General features: G+C 51.0%; 1 protein-coding gene across 2 annotated transcripts in view; it reads left to right on the top strand.

The window, feature by feature from the left end:
• Positions 1-21986, top strand: part of Fbln1 (fibulin 1) — a 79759-nt gene extending 57773 nt beyond the window's left edge. For both annotated transcript variants that reach the window (XM_021183251.3, XM_085831564.1), the window contains exons 16-17: positions 1367-1498; positions 21336-21986. In XM_021183251.3, the coding sequence (XP_021038910.1) occupies positions 1367-1498; positions 21336-21475 (272 nt within the window). In that variant the 3' untranslated portion in view covers positions 21476-21986. The remainder of the gene's footprint in view (positions 1-1366; positions 1499-21335) is intronic.
• Positions 21987-22343: the final 357 nt, after the last annotated feature.

The following is a 22343-nucleotide window of genomic DNA, read 5'->3' as shown; positions in this document are numbered from 1 at the left end:
TAAGTCTGGGGTGCCAAGACATCTCGGAGACTGGGACAGATGGATGGAGTAGCCAGACTGGAAGCAGAGGCCATAAGATAACATGACAGTTCTGTGTCCTTCCTGTGTCCATGTCCCAAAGGACATGGCTGGTGCCATCACAGCCCATTTCTGAGGCAGCCTGGAGTTACAAGCTCCTAGGTGAAGCACATACTCATGGCACACCCTGGGGTGTGTAGCTGTGGGCTTCTATGGTCCCCAGTCACCTTCTCTCTTCTCTGGAGTCTCCTTCCCTGACTATCAGCAGACATGCAGTGAGCTTGTGTGCCAGCTTACATACTAAGAACATGCCAAGAAAGGCTCTTCCTCTCCAGGAAAATGTGTCGCTGAGTTATCCAAGATGACCCCTGGCCTGACACTGTGAAAGTGTCATGCAGGATCACCAGACAGTGGGGAAAACGTGTGACAGGCCAGCACTGTCCTTAGGGAAGTCCCCAGCCCCTACTCCATTCCCACTGGCTCATGTTTCCAGAGAAGTCACTCATATTTGCCCTGTGTAGAGGGGGGTTTTACAGACCTGCACACAAGTCTTCCCCACATTCCCAGCAGCCATTTTTTGTTGTTTTTAGATTTATTTATCTTATGTTTATATGAGTACACGGTAGCTGTCTTCAGACACATCAGAAGAGGACAGCCAATCCCATTCAGATGGTTGCCAAAAGCCACCATGTAGTGGCTGGGGATTGAACTCATGACCTTTGGAAGATCAGTCAATGCTCTTAACTGCTGTGCCATCCCTCCCCCAGCAGCCATTTTTCTGGTGTTCCACTTTGCTGACATAGGAGTTTGTTACCTGAATGGGGGGGCAGCCAAGACACCTGTTGATGTCTTGGGCTCAGGACACTGGGGTACTGGGGACATCAGCCAGCTTCCTCCCTTACTTTATAGATGAAGAAACCGAGGCCCAGAAAAAAGGACATTTCCTAGTTTACCCTGAGCCAGGTTGGGATCTGAATGGTGGTTCCAAGACTAAGGTGGCTTCACCATGAGGCGATCTGGAACCACAGCCACCACAACCCAGCTGAGCCCACGCTGCCAGTTGGCCCCATGACTTCAGGGCAGATAAGGATTGTCAAACTGCCTCAGTTTCCCCACTGATGAAACAGATTGGCTATGATGTGAGGGCTAGGACTCTACCCTTCCACACGGAGGAGGGGGTTGGTGATTTCAGCCATGTTGCCTTAGGATTGAATCCTCGTTGTGTTTGGTGTCGAGGGAAGGGGGGGGGCAAGTCTCTGGGGAGGAGGGGGTGGAGTGGAGTGGAGTGGAGTGGAGTGGAGGGCTGCGCCAGTGCTACAGTGTTCTCATGCCATCATCCTTGCTGCAGAGATCATCTTTCTGAGGGCTGTCACACCGCTGTACCCCGCCAACCAGGCCGACATCATCTTCGACATCACAGAAGGGAACCTTCGAGACTCCTTTGATATCATCAAGCGCTATGAGGACGGCATGACTGTGGGTGAGTGACCCTTGAGATGCCCAGGGCATTGGCCAAGGTCATCTGCACCCTCCTCACTCCCATCAGAGGCCAGTTCTACCTGGCCGCCAGGTCCTAGCCAGCAGCTCCTACTCAATCAAGTCTGGGGAGCCTAGTGTGAAAGACTTCCCTGGGGATCCACCCCGGCCGTACCACTGACTCTCCTGTAAACCCTGTCAGCCTCAGTTTTCCCACTTACCAAGTAGGTGGGTGAAATAGATCCTGCCTCTCATAGCTGGATTTAGAAGGCTGTGCCCCAGCCAGGCTGTAAGCCTTGGTCAGTGGGAACTGGTCTGTCTGCTCTTCCCATGGCTGGCGCCATGAGAAGATAAGCGAACTGGACTTCAGAAGACCCCAGATCTAGTCCCAGCCATGCAACTAACTACCTTGGCTTAGTGTGCAATCTCCAGCCACTTGTCACCCCTCCCCAGGTGTCAGTGGGTAAGAACCCCCCGGGACAGTCGGTGTCCCAGAAGCACAAGGGAGGCAGGGACAGAGCAACCTTCTGTGTTGGTTTCGTGTGGGCTTGGTGAAAAGGAAGTGGAGAGGATTCGCCAGACACCGGAACAGGGGCTGGTGAACACCCACAGGGGAGATGGGAGGGAAGCTGGGAAGCCACACGGTCTCTGTAGAGTGGACTGTGGTCCCTGTTGCTGTCTGTGGGCCTTTAGTAGGACCTGCTTGCCCTGAACGCTCTCAGAGGCCATTTCCATATCTGCTGTTCTCAGCTAAATTGCTCCTGGAGTGGACTAAGCTGGGAAGCTGGGCAGAGTTGAGTCCTGGTATGATGTCACCAATGCCCGGTGGGTCACGACTGCACCCAGCGGGTCATTCCACTTTGTGACCTTTGTCACAGTAGCTCATCAGAATGGTCTTTTTTTTTTAAGATTTATTTATTTATTATATGTAAGTACACTGTAGCTGTCTTCGGACACTCCAGAAGAGGGAGTCAGATCACATTACAGATGGTTGTGAGCCACCATGTGGTTGCTGGGATTTGAACTCAGGACCTTCGGAAGAGCAGTTAGTGTTCTTAACCACTGAGCCATCTCACCATTCCCCAGAATGGTCTTTAAGTAACTTATTATTATTGTTAGTAGCAGTAGTACTGATTTATTTAATTTATATGATAAATAAATCACTGTAGCTCTCTTCAGACACACTAGAAGAGGGCATCAGATCCCGTTACAGATCGTTGTGAGCCACCATGTGGTTTCTGGGAATTGAACTCAGGACCTCTGAGAGTAGTCAGTCCTCTTAACCGCTGAGCCATCTCTCCAGCGCTTTAAGTAACTTTTATTCATGGTGATGGAAAACGGTCTTATCTGCCACTTCTGACTTAGATTTACACTCTGAACATTTTGAAGCATTTGAGAAACTGGATGACAATCCCTCCCTCCCCTCCCCCCCCCCCCCCCCCCCACACACACACACACACATCAGTTTTTCCTTTTAGTCTAGTCTCAGGCCTTTGAGATCTGGATTGGAGCCGAACCATGAATTTGGCCTCCAGGTGGCGCTGTTGGATCTCCAAAACCTCCATCCAGGCTGTTTCTTCAACCCGACAGTTGCTAAACTGGCAGCTAGAGAAAGGGAATCGTTATTCTCCTGTTGCCAAAGAGCCATTTATAGCAACTTTACAAGCTCTTAAATGGGTTTGCATGTTGTAAACATGGCTGAGTCATTTGGGGGCTCACCACCCCCGGCCTCCTCCTCCGCTGTTTGGCAGCAAGGATAATTAGTTAATTACAATTAATGGTTCAGCAGCCCTCTCTGAGATTCCAAGGAGAGGGCATGCAGCCCGGCCGCCAGCCGTCCTAAGTCTCACCTTCAGCTATGGATGAGGGGAGGTGTTGTGTCTATGTCAGGGGTCCGGTGCGGGAGTGGTAAGAGATTGTCCTGCTTCGAGTGTGGATGAGAGATGAGGACCCTGGCATTGGCCAGCAGAAGCCCCCTAGTGCTTGCCCTGTGAGTGACCTATTGTTATGGCGTGACACAGCCTGGGCCGCTGTGATTATAACCATAGAACCTTCCAGTTTGCTTGCTCTCTGTTACTTCTGAACACTTGAGTTACTGGCCCTGGCTGGCCTGTGTTTATAGAGATAGATACTGCCCCCCACTCCCATGCTCACCTTTCCCCAGAAGAGAGCACTGGGCCATCAATATACTGAGATGTGAGCCTGCAGGGCTCACTCAGGAACTGGCCCTCCCTCTTTCCACATCTCTTCTCAGCTAAATCGTTCCTGGAGTGGTCTAAACTGGGAAACTGGGCAGAGATGAGTCCCAGTGAGTGGGTCATGGCTGCACCCCAGACAGAACAGTCCTGGGTGCGTCTGCTTTTTGGCTTCCCGTCTGTTACATCAGAAAGTCCTGCTTGTGATAGAGCCAGGAGGCCTCATCTTTCCCAGCCACTTCCACAGAAGGAGAAAGAAACAAAGGCCACTTGTATGTCAGTCTTTTCTTAGTGATTTGGGGGCCCAGCTGGCCATGAGATGACTCCAGGGGTGACGAGTGACCACAGGTAACCTGCAGGCAGTGGGCGGCTCGGGAATGGAATGCAGCCGAGGCCGTGGGGAATGAGCGTCCCCCTCGCTGCGCCTGGTCATGGGTGCCCTGATCTTTGGAATTCTAGGCTTGGGCGGCATGGGGGTGGATCCCCAGCCCTTGGAAATTCCTGGGGCTCATCTCTCTGCTGACTGAGTGGCCCAGCCTTTCTCCACTCCTCAGCAAGTTCGCAGGGCGTTCCATCTGGTGCACACATCACCTGCCGGGTGGAGAGGGAGATCAGGTGGGGCCGGTTGCCCTGAGTGGGGACGAAGGCTGTGTTTGTGATTGGGTTCTGCTTTCCGACTTCTTGTCTTAGGCTCCCAGTTCTCTGCTTGGAATATTTACCCTGAGATTGCCTGTAGCCGAATTCCTTTTCCCTTTTCTGCCCAGAAACATCTCTGTGTACCTGGAAATGTTCCTCCCGGAAGTGACCCCCCCCCACCCCCCCATACATGGCTCCAGTCCTGACCACTGTGGGGATGGAGTTTTCTGAGTTTGGGCCCAACATAAAGCAACTGTGGGGCTTAGCAGTCATGGCTTCTTGCCACTACTGCCCACTCTCGCCCCCGTGTTCTTGTTCAGTCCTTGCAAACGTGACTGCTGGGAACGGGACAGGAAGCTCTCCCTTGGGCAAAGGAGGGAATAGAGTCCAATGACCTTGTAAGACTATGCAACCACAAAACATGAGGCTGGGTATCTTCCGACAGTTCAGTCTGCACTTTATGCAGTACCCCCAAGGCTTGGCCATCAGCAAAAACATGGTTCAGGACTAAGTGGGCCTGCCACCTGCTGTTCCCATCCAGGCTCGAGAGATTCCTGTGTCTCTGGCAATGGACTTGGGCCTGTATATGGTCATGCCGGGGCACCTGCCTGCTCTCTGGGCTGGATGAATACCTGCCTGTCGAGGCCACAACCCTTGTGGACACTTCCTACAAAGGGCTTCCCTAGAGAGGCAAGGCCCAAGGAGAGTCTCCTCACATACTCAGGAGCCTCAGTGAGCCTAGCATTCAGGAACCAGCCTTCAGTCCCTGGGGACATAGGGAAATTATCTTCACTCAGGGGTGGGGGAGCAAGGGTCGGCAATGGAGTAGAAATAGCACAAATCTAGGCCTACCCAGACCTAGAACCCATTGACGGATGCCCAGTGCTGTCATGGACAGAGTTCTCCAAATCTGGAAGTCCCACAAAATAAGCAGCCGATGATGAGCCTTTGACCCCTGTGGCCATGGCATTCAGGCCCTTGAAAGTGACAAGACAGTGAAGTGCTTGAGAGAGAAGTGGGGAGGGAGGTTGGGGGAAGGGTGACTAAAAAGGCCAGGCTTCCTCTAATGTAGCCTGTTGGGTTTTAGGGGATCAGGGAGATGCTGTTCAGGGCAGAGCTGAAGCCTCTGCAAAAGGGGGGGGGGCACATTCCTTTCTCTCCAGCTGTCAGGGAGTCTTGAGGGATGCTCCTCTGGCCTGTGGCTCTATAAATGCCTGGGGCGTGCTTGGGCCACCACAGAGCCTCCCAGTCTCCTCAGGAGTGCACACTTCACTCTGCAGAGCCGAGGCTGCTTTGAGAGTCAGGGTGCTTTGAGAAGCTGAATAGAGCGAGTAATGGGGGAGCCCTGGCCACAAAAATTGTGGGCCACTCACTGTCAGCCTGAGCCCTGTCTGAGCCTCTAGGGTTTAGAGGATACCTGGACCCTGGGCCTCTCTTTAGCTTGCCTCCACGAAGCTTCTCAACTTCGTTTTTTTCTAGAAGTGAAAAAATAGAATCTGTCTAGAATGAGATGTCAGCTTCGCCAGAATTTCTACCAAAGCCTCACCCAAGCCAAGAGGAGCTGCCAAGAGAAGCTGAGAACACTCAGCCATACATTTTTTATCTGTCTGTTTGTGGGTTTTTTTCTTCTTTCTTTTTGGCCTGTGGCCTAATTTTGCATTGCCATCCTGACTCCACACCCCATCATCCTCCACAGGACCCTTAGATGCTTAAAAGATCGCCTAATAGTTATCTATAGACAGCTGTGATGGCGCTGATGGTAACAGTGGAGCACACAAGGCAGGCTTCTCGGAGGAGGTCACACAAGTGTCAGGTGGGAGGTGTAGGAGGACTACTTTAGACCCAAGGCCAGTCCACTTCACATTCACTTTATCGACCCCCATGAAGTGACCATGAAGCCCATTTCTTGGTAGTATATACCCAGTGATGTCTATCCTACTGACATCTGCCAACACCAGTAGGTCCGGGTCCTATATAAATAGTCTTGGAATTCTGGATCCAACCTGACAGTTAGGAGTAAAGACCTTCTGAGATCCATGGGACCAGGAGATGGGGTTCACTGGGACAGGATACTGAAGCGCCCACAATCCTCCACCTGGCTAGTACCCATGAGTCTCTGCTCTAGCAGGTGCTATACCAGGGCTTGTGGGGACACTCAGCATCGTATCCTCCTGCCCACCCACCCCCATCTGCCCATGGACTGTCAGGCCGGCCTCCAGGGCCGCAGTGCCTGAGCAGTTAATTCCAGGGTTGGGAACTTAGGTTGCAGTCGGTGTCATAAGTGATCCAGGAAGGTTATCTGAAAGTTGAGCAGAACCCTCCCAGGCTGGAGACAGCTCTGGTTGGCTGCTGTGACCACCCTCTCTGCACTTTACACTCATTTCTGGGCAAGTCCCAAGGTCTGACTTAGCATGTATGCAAGGCCGGGTAGAGGGCCGAGAGCAGCGATGGTTGTGTACGAGGAGGGAGGCCGAATGTGTGGATGCACATGATGCTTGATTCCTGATTGGTTCCCTGCTCTGCTTATGGGCAGCTTACCATGTAGTAGTATAGCATCAGGGCCGGGCCTCAAGACCCTAGTGCCACCTCAGGTGTAGACACAGGGTTAGGAGACTTTGCCAAGTTTTGCTCCGGAGTCACCTGATGTCAGGAACTGTCACCCAGCCTCTGCACTGAACTCCTTCATCAGTACAGCCTCGAGGATGATAGACACTTGGAACTGATATGGTTGTTTGCAGAGGAAAAATGGGTCCTCTGGCCAGCTAGCAGTCAAGCCTGTAGGTCTGTTCTCTGGTGTCCTCAAGCTCCTTAGCCACTAGATGGCTTTGGGGACACAGCTTCTAGGTATCCCTGGGGAGAAGAAGGGTGGCCTCTTCAGTCCCACGCATGGGCGTGGCTGGCCAAGCCCCATGTAGTTGGGAAAGTTGGAATGCAAGACGAAAAGATGGGCTGGCTCGATTTGGGCACTGTTGCTGAGTTAGGTTGGGAAAGAGATACCTTGATTACAGAGTCCTTCTCACTGTGACCCAGAAAGGGATTTGTGAGTGAGGCCTTTGCGTGTCGGGTGCGTAGAGGACAACAGAAGTCCAGTGGTGATGCTCAGATGCTGTGAGTCCCAGGGTCTTTGGTGTCACGTCTGAGAGTGGCTATCCATGCCAGATCTGGCTGGGGTAGAAACAGGTCCAAGTTTGTGGTCGGTGGGACACAGGAGGAACATAGCTGAGCCCAGGAAGGAGCAGGTAGAGTCGATCCCTCACAGACTCCAGAGAAAAGATGGTGTCTCACGGGAACAGCAGCAGAGCAGTGCTTTTGACACACACATTCAGCTAACCTGAAGAGTAGGGTTAGGGAGCTATCTGGGCCAGAGCCTTTGTTGAAGTCTATGGGTGCGCCTGATATGTAGAGATCAAGCAGGCATGAGCCCCCACGATGTCACCTTGTGATGAAAGGGTCATCATGAAGGCCTATCTGCATAGTGCATGTAGCCTGTCTGTCTAATAGGGAGATGTCCCTAAGAAGAAAACCACCTGAATGGCCCACACTGAGGTTTGGAAGGGGTACAGAACTGGAGACCGTGTCCAGGGATCCTTGAGCCCCCCTGATGAGAAATGGTCCAGCCAGGATTCAAAAGTAGATGCGGATCTTAAATATGAAAAAGTATTCCATGTTTCCGACATCACCCCGGCACAAGTGTATCCCCACTCCTGCAGCTCTCCCGCACCCCACCTTTTTATTTATTGCCCTTGTTCTGAAGTGAAGTCTCACTTTGGTGCACAGGCTAGCCTGGAACTCGTGACAGTCCTCCTGCCTTAGCCCCCCTCCCCCACAAGTGCTCATATTAGAGGTATGATCCACTATGCCCCGCCCCACACCCCCTCTTAAAGGTCATGGAAATACTTTTCATTCTGAACTAGTATTTAAAGTCTCATCCGTGGGTGCACAGGGCACAGGTCTCATCAACTGACGCATACTGTTTAGAAAATACCAAGGGCTGCTTTGCTTCTTTTAGGATCATGTACAGTTGATTCCAAAAGGCCCTGATACGAGCTGTTCCAGGCTTGATTTATGGGTCTTCGCTTCCGGTTTTGTAGCTTCAGTCTGATCACAGGCATTCTCTGTTTTCATCTCAGAATATCAACACAGTAGTTCTTGCCTCGTGGGACCGTAAGGATCAAGGTGATGTGTGTATTTAAGCACAGGGTTAGAGTACTCTGCCTGCGAGGGCTGTGAACAAATGACTCCTTGGGGAAGCTCAGAGCACCCTTGGGTGGCAGTACACACGTGGTTTAATGGGGTAGTGTGGGCTGTTCACTCCAATTCACTGCCTGGGAACTGTTTAACAGGCCTGTCCTATAGCCTGGGCTGGTGAGTCTGACCTGGCCTACAGCACAGTGGAGGGCATGTCTCCCATGTCCTGCCAATCTTGAATTATCTTACTCATCCCACAAGGGTAGGTGTGACCCTGCCCTGTGCCAGGCCCTGCACCGATGTCTGGGAAGCAGCTCCACTCACCTGCTTTCAAAACACTGCCTGCCAGCTTCTCTAGCAGGCATCTGTTGGGTTTCCACGGCTGAAGGTGATTGCTTTTCAGAAGCTGGCTACGTATCTCAAAAGGGTAAGAGTCATATGTGTCAGGACTGCCACGGGCAGTTGAACGTGTTATGCATTACAGAACCCTAGGGATGCCACTCCTAGCTTCGTCTGTACGCAGTGTACACCTGTACACCGTGGCCCCAGAATAGAGCCAGAAGAACTCACTCAAGACTTAAGGTCTCTTTGGCATCAATTCATCATTGTTGGCCATGCTAGGAGGATCTGAACTGCCTCTCTAAACCATTACCTCCTAAGGGGTTAAATATGAGAGACTGACCCTGCCCTGAAATCCAATTTGGCAGGTTTGGCCTGGGATCAGTGGGCACTGCAAACGACATTCAGAAACTCCACCTAAAACAACAGTGCAGCCATCCCTGCCCAGCGAGGAGTGATTGGCCCTGTCCTGGCTTTCACGGCAAATCCCAGGGATTAGGCGCCTTCTCTTCTCCGGGAGGCACAGCCCTGTCACCCGGGGCCACACCCTGGCCAGCAGCCAACTTGCTTCCCGGGTGAGGGGCCCAGCCTCCTCCTCCTCAGTCTGGGATGGGCCAGGGCTTGACTCTGCCACGAGGCAGGCGGGAGGTGCAGGCAGGGCAGGGGGCGGGGAGGTGCATCTCTCACAGAGGGCCAGACAGAAGGGTAAGAAGAGGACAGACACCTTTTGTGCTCCTTGGGGGTCGGGGGGGGGCAGGTGTGGAGCAAAGTTAGGATCTACTCATTGCCTAAGACCTCTCAGCACCACAGGAGATGGCCCACCCCCAAGCTCACAGATGTAGATGATGCTCAAATGTCTCTTAAACATGAGACATACACTCCCAACCCACAGGCATGGGTATGGGGAAGAGCTCAGTGGGGGCATGATCTCTGCTAGGGGCCTACTGAGGTGATGCGAAAGGGCCATGAAGAACAGCCAAGAGTCCCGGCCCTTGCCCAGGTGACTCCAAATGCCCCCTGGGATTCTGCTGGGTGTGGCCTGAGTGATTGCCCAATGGTGACAGTGTTGCCTTCCCTGCTGGGACAGCTCTGGGACCCCTTAGGCCCATAGCGTAGCCTAGCTGATGGCCAGCAGCCCCCTGCAGCCACCGCTCCAAAAGAGGAACAGATGATATGATGGAGTGCCCTACCCAAGCTAAGCACTAAATATGCCATCACCCAGTTACAAGAGCTATGGAGTTGAAACTGTGTGGGTGGAACTGTCCCGGTTCCTAAGGCAGCTGGACCAGGATGATGCCTGCCTCACTCCTGGGCAATGGTGATCATTAAGGTTAGACTGGAAGACTGGCCTGGCAAGTGTCTGGAAAGTTCATCCTCGGAGCTCACTTGGTCCTTGTAGAGATGTACCTAAGTACCTGGGGACTGTAAACTGCAGGTACATGAGTATAGGATGTTCGTCCGAACAGATGACACAGAAGGTATCTCTCGCAGAGTCGGTGAGGAGGCATAAAGGAGCATCCATCTGATCCCCTTACCCATCCCAGAGTGAGGCCCGATGATGCCTGTAGATGAGTGGCAGTACAGCCTGCAGGTGGGCCATGTGTGCACAGTGCTGGGACAGGACTCTGAACAAGCCAGATGTGAACCCTGGGAGCCTTGGGATACTGCTCTGCCCACCAGAGTCCTCCTGTGCTCATGGCTGCTGGTGCATGCCTCCTGCCCTGGAGCTGCCTCCCAGACAGCGAGTCTCCATCACCTTGCCATGCTGTGGCCTGGCAGTACTGCAGAGCTCAGGACATGCTTGAGGAGCGCCCTTGCCTGCTGTGGCTGAAAGAGCTCAGCTTCTACTCTTCAAGATAGAACCTGAGACCCACTGGGTGGCCCCCTTCCTGCCGACCTGGCCAGTGTTAAATTTGTTTCTCCCTGCTGCTTACCTGGAGGGATATCTGCAGCCCAGATCTGCTGTTCCCTTCTGCTCCGCTCCTCAGGGAACAGAGAGCATATGGTATAGTCTTTCTGTCTTGATCACTGTAGAGTTAAACAGCACCTGGCTGGAAACCCAGGCTTTAGGCTGGGTGATGCCTACTGGCCTTTCCAGCCCTGCCTCTCACAAATGTTAACTTTTACTCTTGTGCCCACCCCAGCCAGCTGTACCCACCCCAAACACAAACCATCCTCTCTCCACCTCTTTTTCCTTGTAGTAAGCTATTCATCTTTTACAGCCCACCTCAGGCTGTTCTCTGGGACACAGTTGGGAATAAGGCGGTCCGAGGGAGGGACAGATGTGCCTCCTGCATTGTACACATTTTATCTCACTGCAAAGAGTGTGATACAGTCTGGTGGTGACCAGAACTTCAGAAAGGGAGGTGACATAGGAACAGGAAGGATATACCACTTCAAATATGAATACTGGGGACACTTGGCAAAGACAGCGAAGCCCAGGAAATGAACCTCAGGCAAGCTGGAGGAAGAGCACTGGATGCTGAGAGAACAGCCCACATAGAGCCCTAAGGCGCATGGGCTCTGTGCAGAGTTGCAGCTAAAACAAAGGAAGAATGAGTGGGACCTCGGAACCTTGGAGCCACAGGGAAGCCTTTGCTGTGAATTTCCACTGAGCAATGCAGGAGGCTCACACAGAAAGAGGCTCCTCTAGGTGCCTCCTGGGATGGCTGTCACCGTCCTCCGGGAGGCCAAGATGATAGTGGCTCTAACCATTGGGATCTGGTAGGAAGGGTAGGGTGTGGACAGATAGCGATATGGTCAGGCTAGCAGGTCATATTTGCTGATGGGCCAGTGGGGACTCAGGTTTGATGGCACGTATCTGGTTCTAACAGCTGTAAGCAGTGGTGTGGTGACAGGAAGTGTAAGGTTATGAACTGTTCGTTCAGACATTGAGTCTAAAATGTTTGTCAAGCACCCTTAGAGATATGACTAGAATCATGGGCGGGATTCCTCCAGAAGGGAAGGCAGTTAGGGCCTCAGAGAGTGGATGAGGTCATTAGCATGGTGAGAGGAGAGACAAAGAAGGGCCCAGACTGAATACAAGCCAAGATGGTCAGAGGTCACAGAAAAGAGCAATAACCGGCAACAGGGTCAGGGTAAGGGCCTGGAACATGGGAAGGGCTGCTAAGCTGTCCTGCTGAGACTCAGGATAGATGAGACCATGGATCCATCATTGGGTTGCCTCCCCCCCCCGTCCCCGACTTGTTTCTTGAGCACACACACATATGTACATGGGTACAAATATGCACAAAAACATCTACTAGGAGGTACCAGGCTCTCACACCCATCAGGTGTCCAGAACCACTGGAGCGCCCTGCTACTAGACTAACCTTCTAGACAGTGGGGATGAAGGGGCTACAAACTCCAGTGGAAACAATGGGCTCTGGCCCAAGGGCCTGTGTGGAGGAGAGAACTCTGATAATAAGAATTTTGGTGATGAGTGAGCCCGGGGTTGGAAGAAAGTATCAGCTGAGAGCCAGAACCACTCAAGTTCCTGGCCCTGGGAACTTGTCATATGACTTCTTGTCATATGACTGTTAGGTCGTAAACTAATGACAAATGACTGAAGTGCTCATTAACAGATCAAACTGGACTTGGCTGTCAGGTTCTCCGAACATCTCCAATCCCTGCCTGTTACAAGGTCCTCCTAGCTGGCACACCCTGCCCCCTACCCTAACCATCTCCAGTCCAGGGGCTAGGCTGCCCTTCTCTATATAGCCCTACCACTTTGTTTTTTTTTTTTTTTTTTTTTTTTGGTTTTTCGAGACAGGGTTTCTCTGTATCGCCCTGGCTGTCCTGGAACTCCCTCTGTAGACCAGGCTGGCCTTGAACTCAGAAATCTGCCTGCCTCTGCCTCCCGAGTGCTGGGATTAAAGGTGTGCGCCACCACACCCGGCTCCACTTTGGTTACCTAACCATTTCATCTACCCTGGTCTCTTGGACTAGCTCTCCTCTTTGCTCTCCCCTCTGTCCTCCCGTGTCTCAAGATCAGGTCCACTTTGGCCTCTCCCAGATGTTCCCGCCTCTGGCTATGCTGACTTTCATATCTACAGTAAACCTTCTTCTCCACCATATATCTAGGAGCGGTCGTGTCCTTTCCTTTTCTTATTTCTTTCCTTCATTCAGTGACAAAATCCTTGAGAGAAACAGGAGAGATTTCCTTTCCGCCCTCTGTTCTCAAGGGCACAGGTCATCGTGACAGAGAGGGCACCGTGGATTCCCTCACCTCATGGCAGCTAGGAAGCAGGGGACAGGCAGGGAGCACCCATTCTGCCTTTCACCCTTTACCCCCTTTATGTCTGGGTTCCCATCCTGCGGGTGGCCCCACCCATCCCAGGGAAACCTAGAGGTGTGCTTCTCCGTCTCCTGGGTGATTGTACATCAGTTAAGTGTGGAGATTGACAACCACAGGGAGGAAGGGGAGAGGTCCTGGAGAGGGTGGGTTAGGGTTCAGTAGATTTGGGGCCACCTGTACATGGTTGGGGTTGAGGTTGGGAGGATCCTACAGGTAGGTGAGGAGCACTAGGGTCAAGGCAGGGACATAGGAAAGGAAAAGAACACAACATCTTGCTCCTCCCAGTACAATTAGGAGCACATCCAGAGTATTCTCCAAACCTTTCTTGCCTTTCTTTTGTTGAAGCCACACGTCTCGGGGGAGGAAGGCACAGAGGCACAGGTTCTGGAGCCCTGGTTTGTGTCTTCCTAGCTGTGTAACCTTCAGGGAGTCACTTAGCCAGCCTGAGTTGTATTTCCTCCCACAACAAACGACAGAAAACTGTAGTGCTGGCCCCAGTCACAACCAGCAGTCCTTAGCATGTGTGAGCCCAGTGCTGCAGAAATGCCGGTTCCCCATCTCAGATGTGGGTCAGGGAGGTGTAGAGCCAAGCTGGATCTCTTGGCATTTCTCTGCGTTTCTCGCCAGGGCAGCTGCACCCTGGACTTTACCCCCTCCACTTGGCTGCCTGCAGGTGTCTGCTTGATGTATCTGCTTTTGCTCACTGGAGACTTGGGGCGGGGTCCATTTATAATAATCCCAAAATATGGCTGATGAGTTTTGCTGAAACATGCTGAGTGACATTTGGTATTCTAAATATGCAGCGTAGACACCTGTCCTCCTGCCTTTCCGGCCATTAGGGGGTTTCTCGGGCAAGCAGGGAAGGCAGGGTGTGGGGAGTTGAGACACAGCCCTAATTCCTGCTGTGCTGGCTCTAAAATTCCAGATACTTCTGCCGAGTTCACTGAATGATTTTTTTTAAAAAGAACTATTTATTTTGTTCTGTGTGTTTGAGTGTTTTGCCTACGTATATGTCTGTGCGCTGTGTGCATACCTGGTGTTCACAGAGGTCGGAAGAGGGTGTTAGATGCCCTGACACTAGAATTATAGATGGTTGTGAGCCACCATGTGGGTTCAGGGAACCAAAACCCCAGTCTCTGAAAGAGTAGCAAGTGGCCTTAACCACTGAGCCATCCCTCCAGCCCCTTGCTAGAGTATTTTTGAGTCAGGCCCAGGCAGGATACAGTGGAAGCATCCATGGGTTGTGTCACATAGTGAGCTGAGCTTTGGGATCAGTCCTGCCTGACCTGGGACTCATGGCCCTGGTAGCTGGAATTTGGGACTTCTTACTCTCAGAGCTTCACTTTTGGCTCCTCCCTCCTCATGGATGAAGCTGGTCATCTTCATAGATCAATGGTGGGGACCAGATTCAGCCTGGCCACTGGGGGTCTTCCCAACCCCTGCCCAGCAGGCTCTTTCCCCACCCAACTGCACCCTAGTCATGTGTAGGTTCAAGTCAAGCATTCCTTACCTTCCACCCCCCAATACAAAATGCTTCAAAGGCTGAAACTGGATGGTTGTCTGAGACCATGAGAAGAATATCCCACATGGTAAAACTCACCTTTCTCTGCAACATTCAGAAGAACACTGCATACATATCTGTGTGTAGAAGGCAGTTATGAAACAAATGAACGTCACGTTCAGATGTAGGGTCCTTCCTGGCTTCATCTGCAACATTCTGCTGCACCTCAGGACACGTGTGTGCAGACATCCTAAAGTCCCCATCACACAGGCCACATGTGTTCAGGACATTGAGCCAACAGTATCCCCTCCTTGACTTAAGCTCCTTGTTATGGCTCATGCTACCTGTCACAGCCTGTGGTTCTGATACTGGGAGGTTTGCTGAATCTGGTGACATCATCTTTCCAGTGTCTGGCATTGGGGGGGGGGTGGCGACTGAGGCCAGACAGAGAGCCCAACACTTCCTTACTGCCCATTCTCCTCTCAGGTGGTCAGCATCTGAAATGTCAACGCTTTGGGCTGTTGGTCACTAGCTCCAATATTTTCCCACTTTATACATTACATCCAATGCTTGACCCCTATGGTTCATGCATTCAGCAGCCATTCATTGAGTAAACCAGGCACTGAGAGGCCCCAAGAACCAGGCATGCAGGACTAACCATGCCTTGGCTTTACACTAAATGTACTCCACCCCTAGTCTGGCTGCAGGGAGGGATAGTTTCTTACTCTCTGCTTGGTGATGACACATAGCTTTCAGACTGTCACGTGTGCCTTTCCCCACTCAAGCCGTTGTCTGTTCCCTTGCATCACACGCAGTGTCTTGATTCATCACCTTGTTAGTTGAAATACTCTGACAGCCAGGTCCACTCCATTTCACCCTGTCAGTTCAAATCACGGTGCTTTCGTGTCAGAAGCTGAACACATGAGGCCTTGCATAAGATCACACAACTGGCCAGCACAGAGGCAGCCCAAGAACCAGAGGGTATGACTCCAGCTATCTGGATAGAATGTTTGAAAGCCAGTCAGGTGTGTGGAGAGCCCAGCCGATTTTATGTTGTTTCATGTGGTTGATAGGCAACTGGATACATTACATGGAAGGAGGTTGGATGGGCTCGGGGGTGAGTGTGAGAAGCACCAGTCCCAGGAGACAGACATCCCCTCCTGGACCTGTGGACTTTGTATTCAGGATCAAAAATCCCAGAACATCAGCTTCAGGTTACACAGCAGAGCGGAGACATGAAGGTGAACTGCCCCAGGGCGCTACATTTTTCAATGGGGGAAAAACAGGCTTAATTATATCTCTAAGAGGGACAGACACGCTGGGGAGGAATACCAGAAGCGCCTGGGACCTGGAGCAGAAATGCCTAAGATGAGGATTTAGAAGGTTAAAGCTGTTGAATTATGTGTGTGTGCGTGCGTGTGCGTGTGTGCTCGAGGGCATGCGTGCATGGTCATGTGTGTGTGTGGTTACACATGTGAATACAGGTGTATACATGTGTGGTGTATAGGTGCATGCATGCACAGTATATGTGAGGATGTCAGAGGATAATCTTGACTATTAGTCCTTAGGCACCGTCTACCTTTTGTTCAACATTGGCCTGGGATGTTGCTGAGTAGGTTAGGCTAGCCGGCCATTGAGCTCCAGGGATCCACCCGTCTGCCCTGCATCTGCCTTCACCAGGATTACAGTGCACAACGTCACCACACGTGGACCCTTATGTGAATGCTGAGGCTCCTAACTGAGGTCCTGATTGCAAGGCAAGCACTGTACCCAACGAACCATCTGTCCAGGTCCTCTGTCCCTTTTGTCAGAGCCTTTGAAAAAGTGGGAACACCCCTCCAGATGGGATGGGCATGTCAGGTTAGATGGAAATGGGATGCTTGCTGCTACACGGGTCAGTCAAAGAAATATGCCCTTAGCCAAAGCCTTCTGTAGCTCTTGTTAAATTTTGTACAATATATTTTGTTTCTAAAATTTTCTCTTCCCCAGCTCTTTCCAGATTCTTCCCACCCCCCTACCCACCCAACTTCATGTTCTTTCTGTCTCTCTCTCTCTCTCTCTCAAAAACAAAACAAAACAAAACATCAAACCATTACAACAAAACACACAGAGAAGAAACCATGGAGTCCGTTCTGTGCTTGTCAGCTACTCCTGAGCATGTGGCCTGCCCTGGAATGGGGTTGATCTACCCAGTAGCCTTTTATTGGAGAAAACAGACTTTCCCTCCCATCAGGGATCAGTTGCAAATAGGTTGACTAGAGGTGGAACTTCATGTCTACTCCCGGTCTCAGTGCTGGGGTTTTGTCTGGTTTGCATCTGTACAGGTCTGTGCATCTGTGCTGTCCATCTCTGTGCATCCATATATCTGTGCAACAATCCTGCTCTGTCTGGAAGACTCTGTCTTCCCTAGAGTCATAATGACCTCTGGCTCTTACAGTCTCTCTGCCTCCTCTTCTGTATAGGTCCTTGAGCCTTGAAGTAGAGGGGTTTGATAAAGACTTCCATTTAAGGCTAGCTGCCCCAGGCTCTCTCACTGTGCACCATAGGACAGCACTTCAGTGGGAAAGCCTACCCTCCTTCGTGGGGTGCTCTAAGAAGGCAAATGCTATGGGCAAACATGGAATAGAACCGTGTGGAATGAGAAGTACAACGTTGAAGAAAGTGGTCACAGTGCTCCTCACAGGAAGGTGATGGGAACATGGGACAGGAGGACCTGAGTTCAGGAGAACAGGAGGGAGAAGCCATGGAGTGCCTCCAGCCAATTTCTGACTCCCAGAATGGGCCTCATGACTCCCAGTTTGTGCCATAGCCCACACTAGCCTGTGGGCCCCATGGAGGAAGGGGTTCTCTGCTCTCGAGGAGTATTTACAGGAGTTTTTAAACAGATCTTACAGAATGAAATGCCACCTGTGAAGCCAGATGGTGATGCATTCTTAGTGTGGCCTCAAGAACTGACTTCCTTTCGTTTCCTTCGAATCTCCATCTCCTTCAGTAATCATGGCTGAACTCCAGCCAGGTGCTTGCCCAAACCCTGGGGAGGGTGGAGCAGGCATGAACACAATGCAGTCTGCCCTGAGTGGGAGGCTAGCTGGAACGTCCCATGAACTGGGCAGGTGGAGCATTACAGTTGAGAACACATGTCCTTCCTGCTCTCTGGGCCCCAACTTACTCTTCACAACCCAATTTAAATATCCGTTCCTCTGTAGAAACTTCCCCAAATCTCCCTGTGTAGATTGACCTCTGTTGGATAGAGGGACAGATGGGTAGATGGAAGGATGGCTGGAAGAACAAATGAGATAGATGGGTTAGATAAATGGATGAGTTGGTCAGTGGGATGCTGGATGGATGGGTAGATGGATGGCGGATGTATGGATGGATGGATCAGTGGAAGGATGATAGATGAGTGGATGGATGGATGGATGAATCCACTGATTGGTGGATAAGTAGGTGTATAGATGGATGATAGGTGGGTGAGAAGATGGCAGGTGATAGGAAGCTATGAATAAAGAGTTGGCACAAGAACTACCTATCCATTTGATATTTGTTGAGTGCCAGGCACTGGGGACCAGCTGGGTTTTATGTCATCTTTCATGAAACACTGCAGCCTGGTTTCAGTCAAGGTGAGGGCAAGAATGTGAAAGTCAGACTTGAACTAGTAAGACAGAGGAAACCTATTCTCTGGAAACACAGGTGCGAGAAAGTTTGCCTGGCCGGGAAGGATTGGGAGCCGGGCCCTCCGAGGGGTCCAGTGTGAGAAAGATAGCTCTGAGCTGAGTGAAGCTGTGACTAGCTGCAGGTACCACACAGACTTCAGGTCAAAGGGGCAGAAGACAGAAGATTCTGGGCGAGCTGGAAGGGACACATTCCTTGAGCCTGCACCCACACAAGCTCTTGCTTAACCCAGGCGGCATCTCGAGCTGTCCTTAGTCATCTTTCTTGCTGTGTGCAAAGATCCTGAGCCACTGTAGGCTCTGAAAGTGACTCATGTCTATGATGAGGCCTGGCACCTGGAGGCCCTGTAGTCCTTCCCTTGCTTTGTTGCTTTGTCCCACCATGTGGCTTTTACAAACCAGACAACAGTATGGAGTTCTGGTCTTCAGATATGACAGAAATGAACCTTCATAGATTCCCTGAGATGATGGGTTTAGATGCAAACATTTCCTAGCCATTGGAGCACAGAGATCACACTGAAATATTGCGTGTTTTATAGCCAGCAGTCATTTCTGAATGTGTGTGTGTGTGTGTGTGTGTGTGTGTGTGTGTGTGTTTTGCTGGGGACTAAATCCAGGGCCTTCACACTTGCTGGGAAGTGCTCTGTCACTGAGCTACATTTTCTGGAAACTTTATTTTGAGACAGGATCTCACTAAGCTCCCAAGTTGGCTTTGAACTCACACTGTAGCCCAGGAAGGCCTTGAACACTCAACCCTCCTGCTCCTACATCTCACGTGGCTAAGATTGCAGGCCTGGGCCCCCAGGTTGTTTGGTTTCTGATTATGAAGATTGCTGGGTTTTACGTCTGTCCACAGAAAAGGAAATTGAGGCTCAGAGAAGTTAAATAACTCCTCTGACTCGCATTGGTCACGCTCAATCTCCGTGCCCCACACGTGAGTTCTCGCTCACCTTTCTGACCCAGACCCACCCTCCACAACTACCAGTGCATTCTTTACATTCTTTTTTAAAACCTTATTTTATTTAGTGTACACACACACACACAAACACGGATGCACAGAAGACAGCTTTCAGGAGTCCATTCACACCTTCTGCCGTGGGTGCCAGGTACTACACTCAGGCTATCAGGTTAGTGTGCCAGTTGCCTTGCTCACTGAGCCATCTCACCAGGCCCCTCTCCTTTCTTACGGATTTCAGTGTCAGGCGTCTACTACATGCCCAGTCGTGTCTGAACTGTGGACCCTGTGAGGGGTCCCATGAGTATGTAGGAATGGTCACTCAAATGAGATGTAGTGACATACATGTCAACCTGTAGGTGTGACAGTATGATCAACATGTTAATATTATATCAACATGTAGCTATAATATGACCCTTATCATTTAAATTTTTATTCAAATTGGGCATGGTAATACATGCCTATAATCCCCCAAAAATGAGGTCCAGAGGACCAAAAGTTTTAGGTCATGATCTATTACAGAATTTGTTTAAAGCCAGCCTGGGTTACATGAGACCCTGATTGAAACCTACTCCCACAAAGAGATAAGATTTTATGATGTCTATGTTATATGTTGATATCTTATATATCATTATATACAATCAACAGTATATATGTGTGTGTATATATATATATGAATATATATGGATCAATGAAATATATAAGTTACATAAAATATTAGTATACATACATATGTATGTGTATATACATACACACACATATATATGTGTGTATATATATATGAAATTAAGTTTCTTTGTATATATGCATGAGAGTTCAGAAGAGGTTTTGTATCCCCGGAGCTAGAGTTACATAGTGTTGTGAGCCATTCAGTGTAGGTGCTAGGAATTGAACATGGATACCTCTTAACCACTGAGCCATCTCTCCAGCCCCCATAAAATTATATTGAAATACTGCTTAATAGGAACAAAGCAGGATCCGATCAGAGCTTGAAGACATTTATCATACCCCTGTCCTGTAGCAGATCACAGGCTCATTGGCCTCTCAGGGTCTCTTTGAGCAGCAGCTTTTTAGCCATGGGCCAAATGGTATGAACACCCTTGCTCTCCCATGGCTAATGTCCCAGTGGCTGGCAGACACCCTGTGGGCCTGGAGCCTACAGGGAGAAAAAGTATGCATAGATTCAAAGGAACTTTATGAATATTACAGGCCCAGCCAGCATTGTGACCCCACTCAACCTGGCAGGCTGACCTAGCCCGGGGAGGGGCCCAGTGGTAAGCAAAGGGTGACAAGCCTTTGACAGAAGCCATATTTGCATATAGGTCTTTGGAGGGACACGGTTGCAATGCTGTGGCTGTCGGGATGAGAATGGGGTGCTGATTGTCTGTGGAGGTCTGTAATGTCCTCTTCCCAAGTTAAAAACAGGTTCGCTTAGGGAGAAGTCTGTTGGTGATGTGTTGACAGATGGCATGCACGGGTATCTGGATTCTATGTTGCAGGATGTCCAAGGACCCGACTTGAAGGGACTTGGGACTGCTACTCCTGGAGAGGGGGATTGAGGGCCTATCCTTGTAATCTTCAAATGTCCCAGAAATAAACCATTGCTTTTTTTCTCCCTAGGGCCCCCCCCCCCCCCCCGGTCTGGGATCTAAGAAGGAAGGATGGAAGGAGAGAAGGCTCAATTTTATTTCAGGCCTTTTCTAGGGCCTTTGAGCCCTTGTTAGACAAATGCTAGTAGAACAGGAAACCCAAGCACCCCACAAGGACCGCAGCTGGCCTTGCCCCAGACCTGCCAATCCCCAAAGCCATACTGACTGCTTCCCTCCCCTTTCAATCTGTGTGTGACAGAAGGGATGTAGTGAGCTCACTGTCACCTTATCCCTAGTGACTGGAAGCAACCCAGAGTGACCAGGTGGAAGGGGATGGTTACCTTGGTGATTAAAGCGTCTGCCTCGGGCTACCACTGTAGCCTCGACATTCCCGAGGACCCCTTTCCCAGCTACCCGTGTTGCCTCGTGCCTGCCAACACCCAACAGCATGCCTTTTGCTCTCTCCCCAGGTGTCGTGCGCCAAGTGCGGCCCATCGTGGGCCCGTTTTATGCTGTCCTGAAGCTGGAGATGAACTACGTGTTGGGAGGCGTGGTTTCCCACCGGAACGTCGTCAATGTACACATCTTTGTCTCCGAGTACTGGTTCTGAGGGCCGGGTTGCAGCTCAGCCAGGAGTGTACTCCGCCCCCTGGCCATGCCCTTGCTGCCAGTGACAGCCAGGTGCCTGTCTCTACCCCTCGGACCTCCCTTGATGTTTCATATTGGTTTGTATGGCCACGTGCATTAGGCTGAGCGGCATCACTTAAGTCCAGCTGGTGTACTGTGGCGTTTAAACATGGCTCAGCCGGGTGGTTGAATCCTTGCTTTTTTTTAAATGCAAAGGCCAAGGCGGAATCTTGTTCCCTTTCTCTTCCTGTGGGCTAGGCATTGCTAAGGACCAATTGAAGGAGTTTTCAAAGCAGCACTCCACCCGAAAGCCGAGGGAGCCAGTTCTCACTGAGTCTGTATGAGGATTGGCATTTTGGTACTTTTTTTTTTTTTTAACCCACTGGGCTCTTTGTGTTTCAAGTTGATGGCTGCTGTAGAGTGGCGCATAAATAAATGTACAATAAATTCTCCCCAGAAGCAGCTGACAAGCATGCCTCGGGGGCACTTGGAAAGTGGATTGCAATTTTGTTCAAAGGAGGGCCCCTTGGTAAAGATGTGAGCTGCAAGGTTTGTGTGTGGCCTGGTATGGCTGTGGGGAAGGCTGGGGTGTCCCAGTGTGTCTGGGGTGGCTGGTGTCTCCCAGTGTGTCTATGGGGGTGGCTGGTGTGTCCCCATGTGTCTGTAGAAATGGCTGGTGTGTCCCTGTGTGTCTGTAGAAGTGTCTGGTGTGTTTCAGCGTGTCCATAGAGATGGCTGGCTTTCTTTGTACCCCGAAGCTGCCTTTCCTCACAAGAGTAAAGAGGCTTTTGTGATCTTCCTGACAACCTACTATACACTCTCCGGATGGGGCTTCTGCTAGCTCAGAGGTC

This window comes from Mus caroli, unplaced genomic scaffold (assembly GCF_978045245.1).
Source record: "Mus caroli unplaced genomic scaffold, Mus_caroli_1 scaffold_16, whole genome shotgun sequence".
NCBI classification, from domain to species: Eukaryota; Metazoa; Chordata; class Mammalia; order Rodentia; family Muridae; genus Mus; species Mus caroli.
Note: the sequence above shows the minus strand (reverse complement) of the source record. Positions and strands in the feature narration are given on the sequence as shown.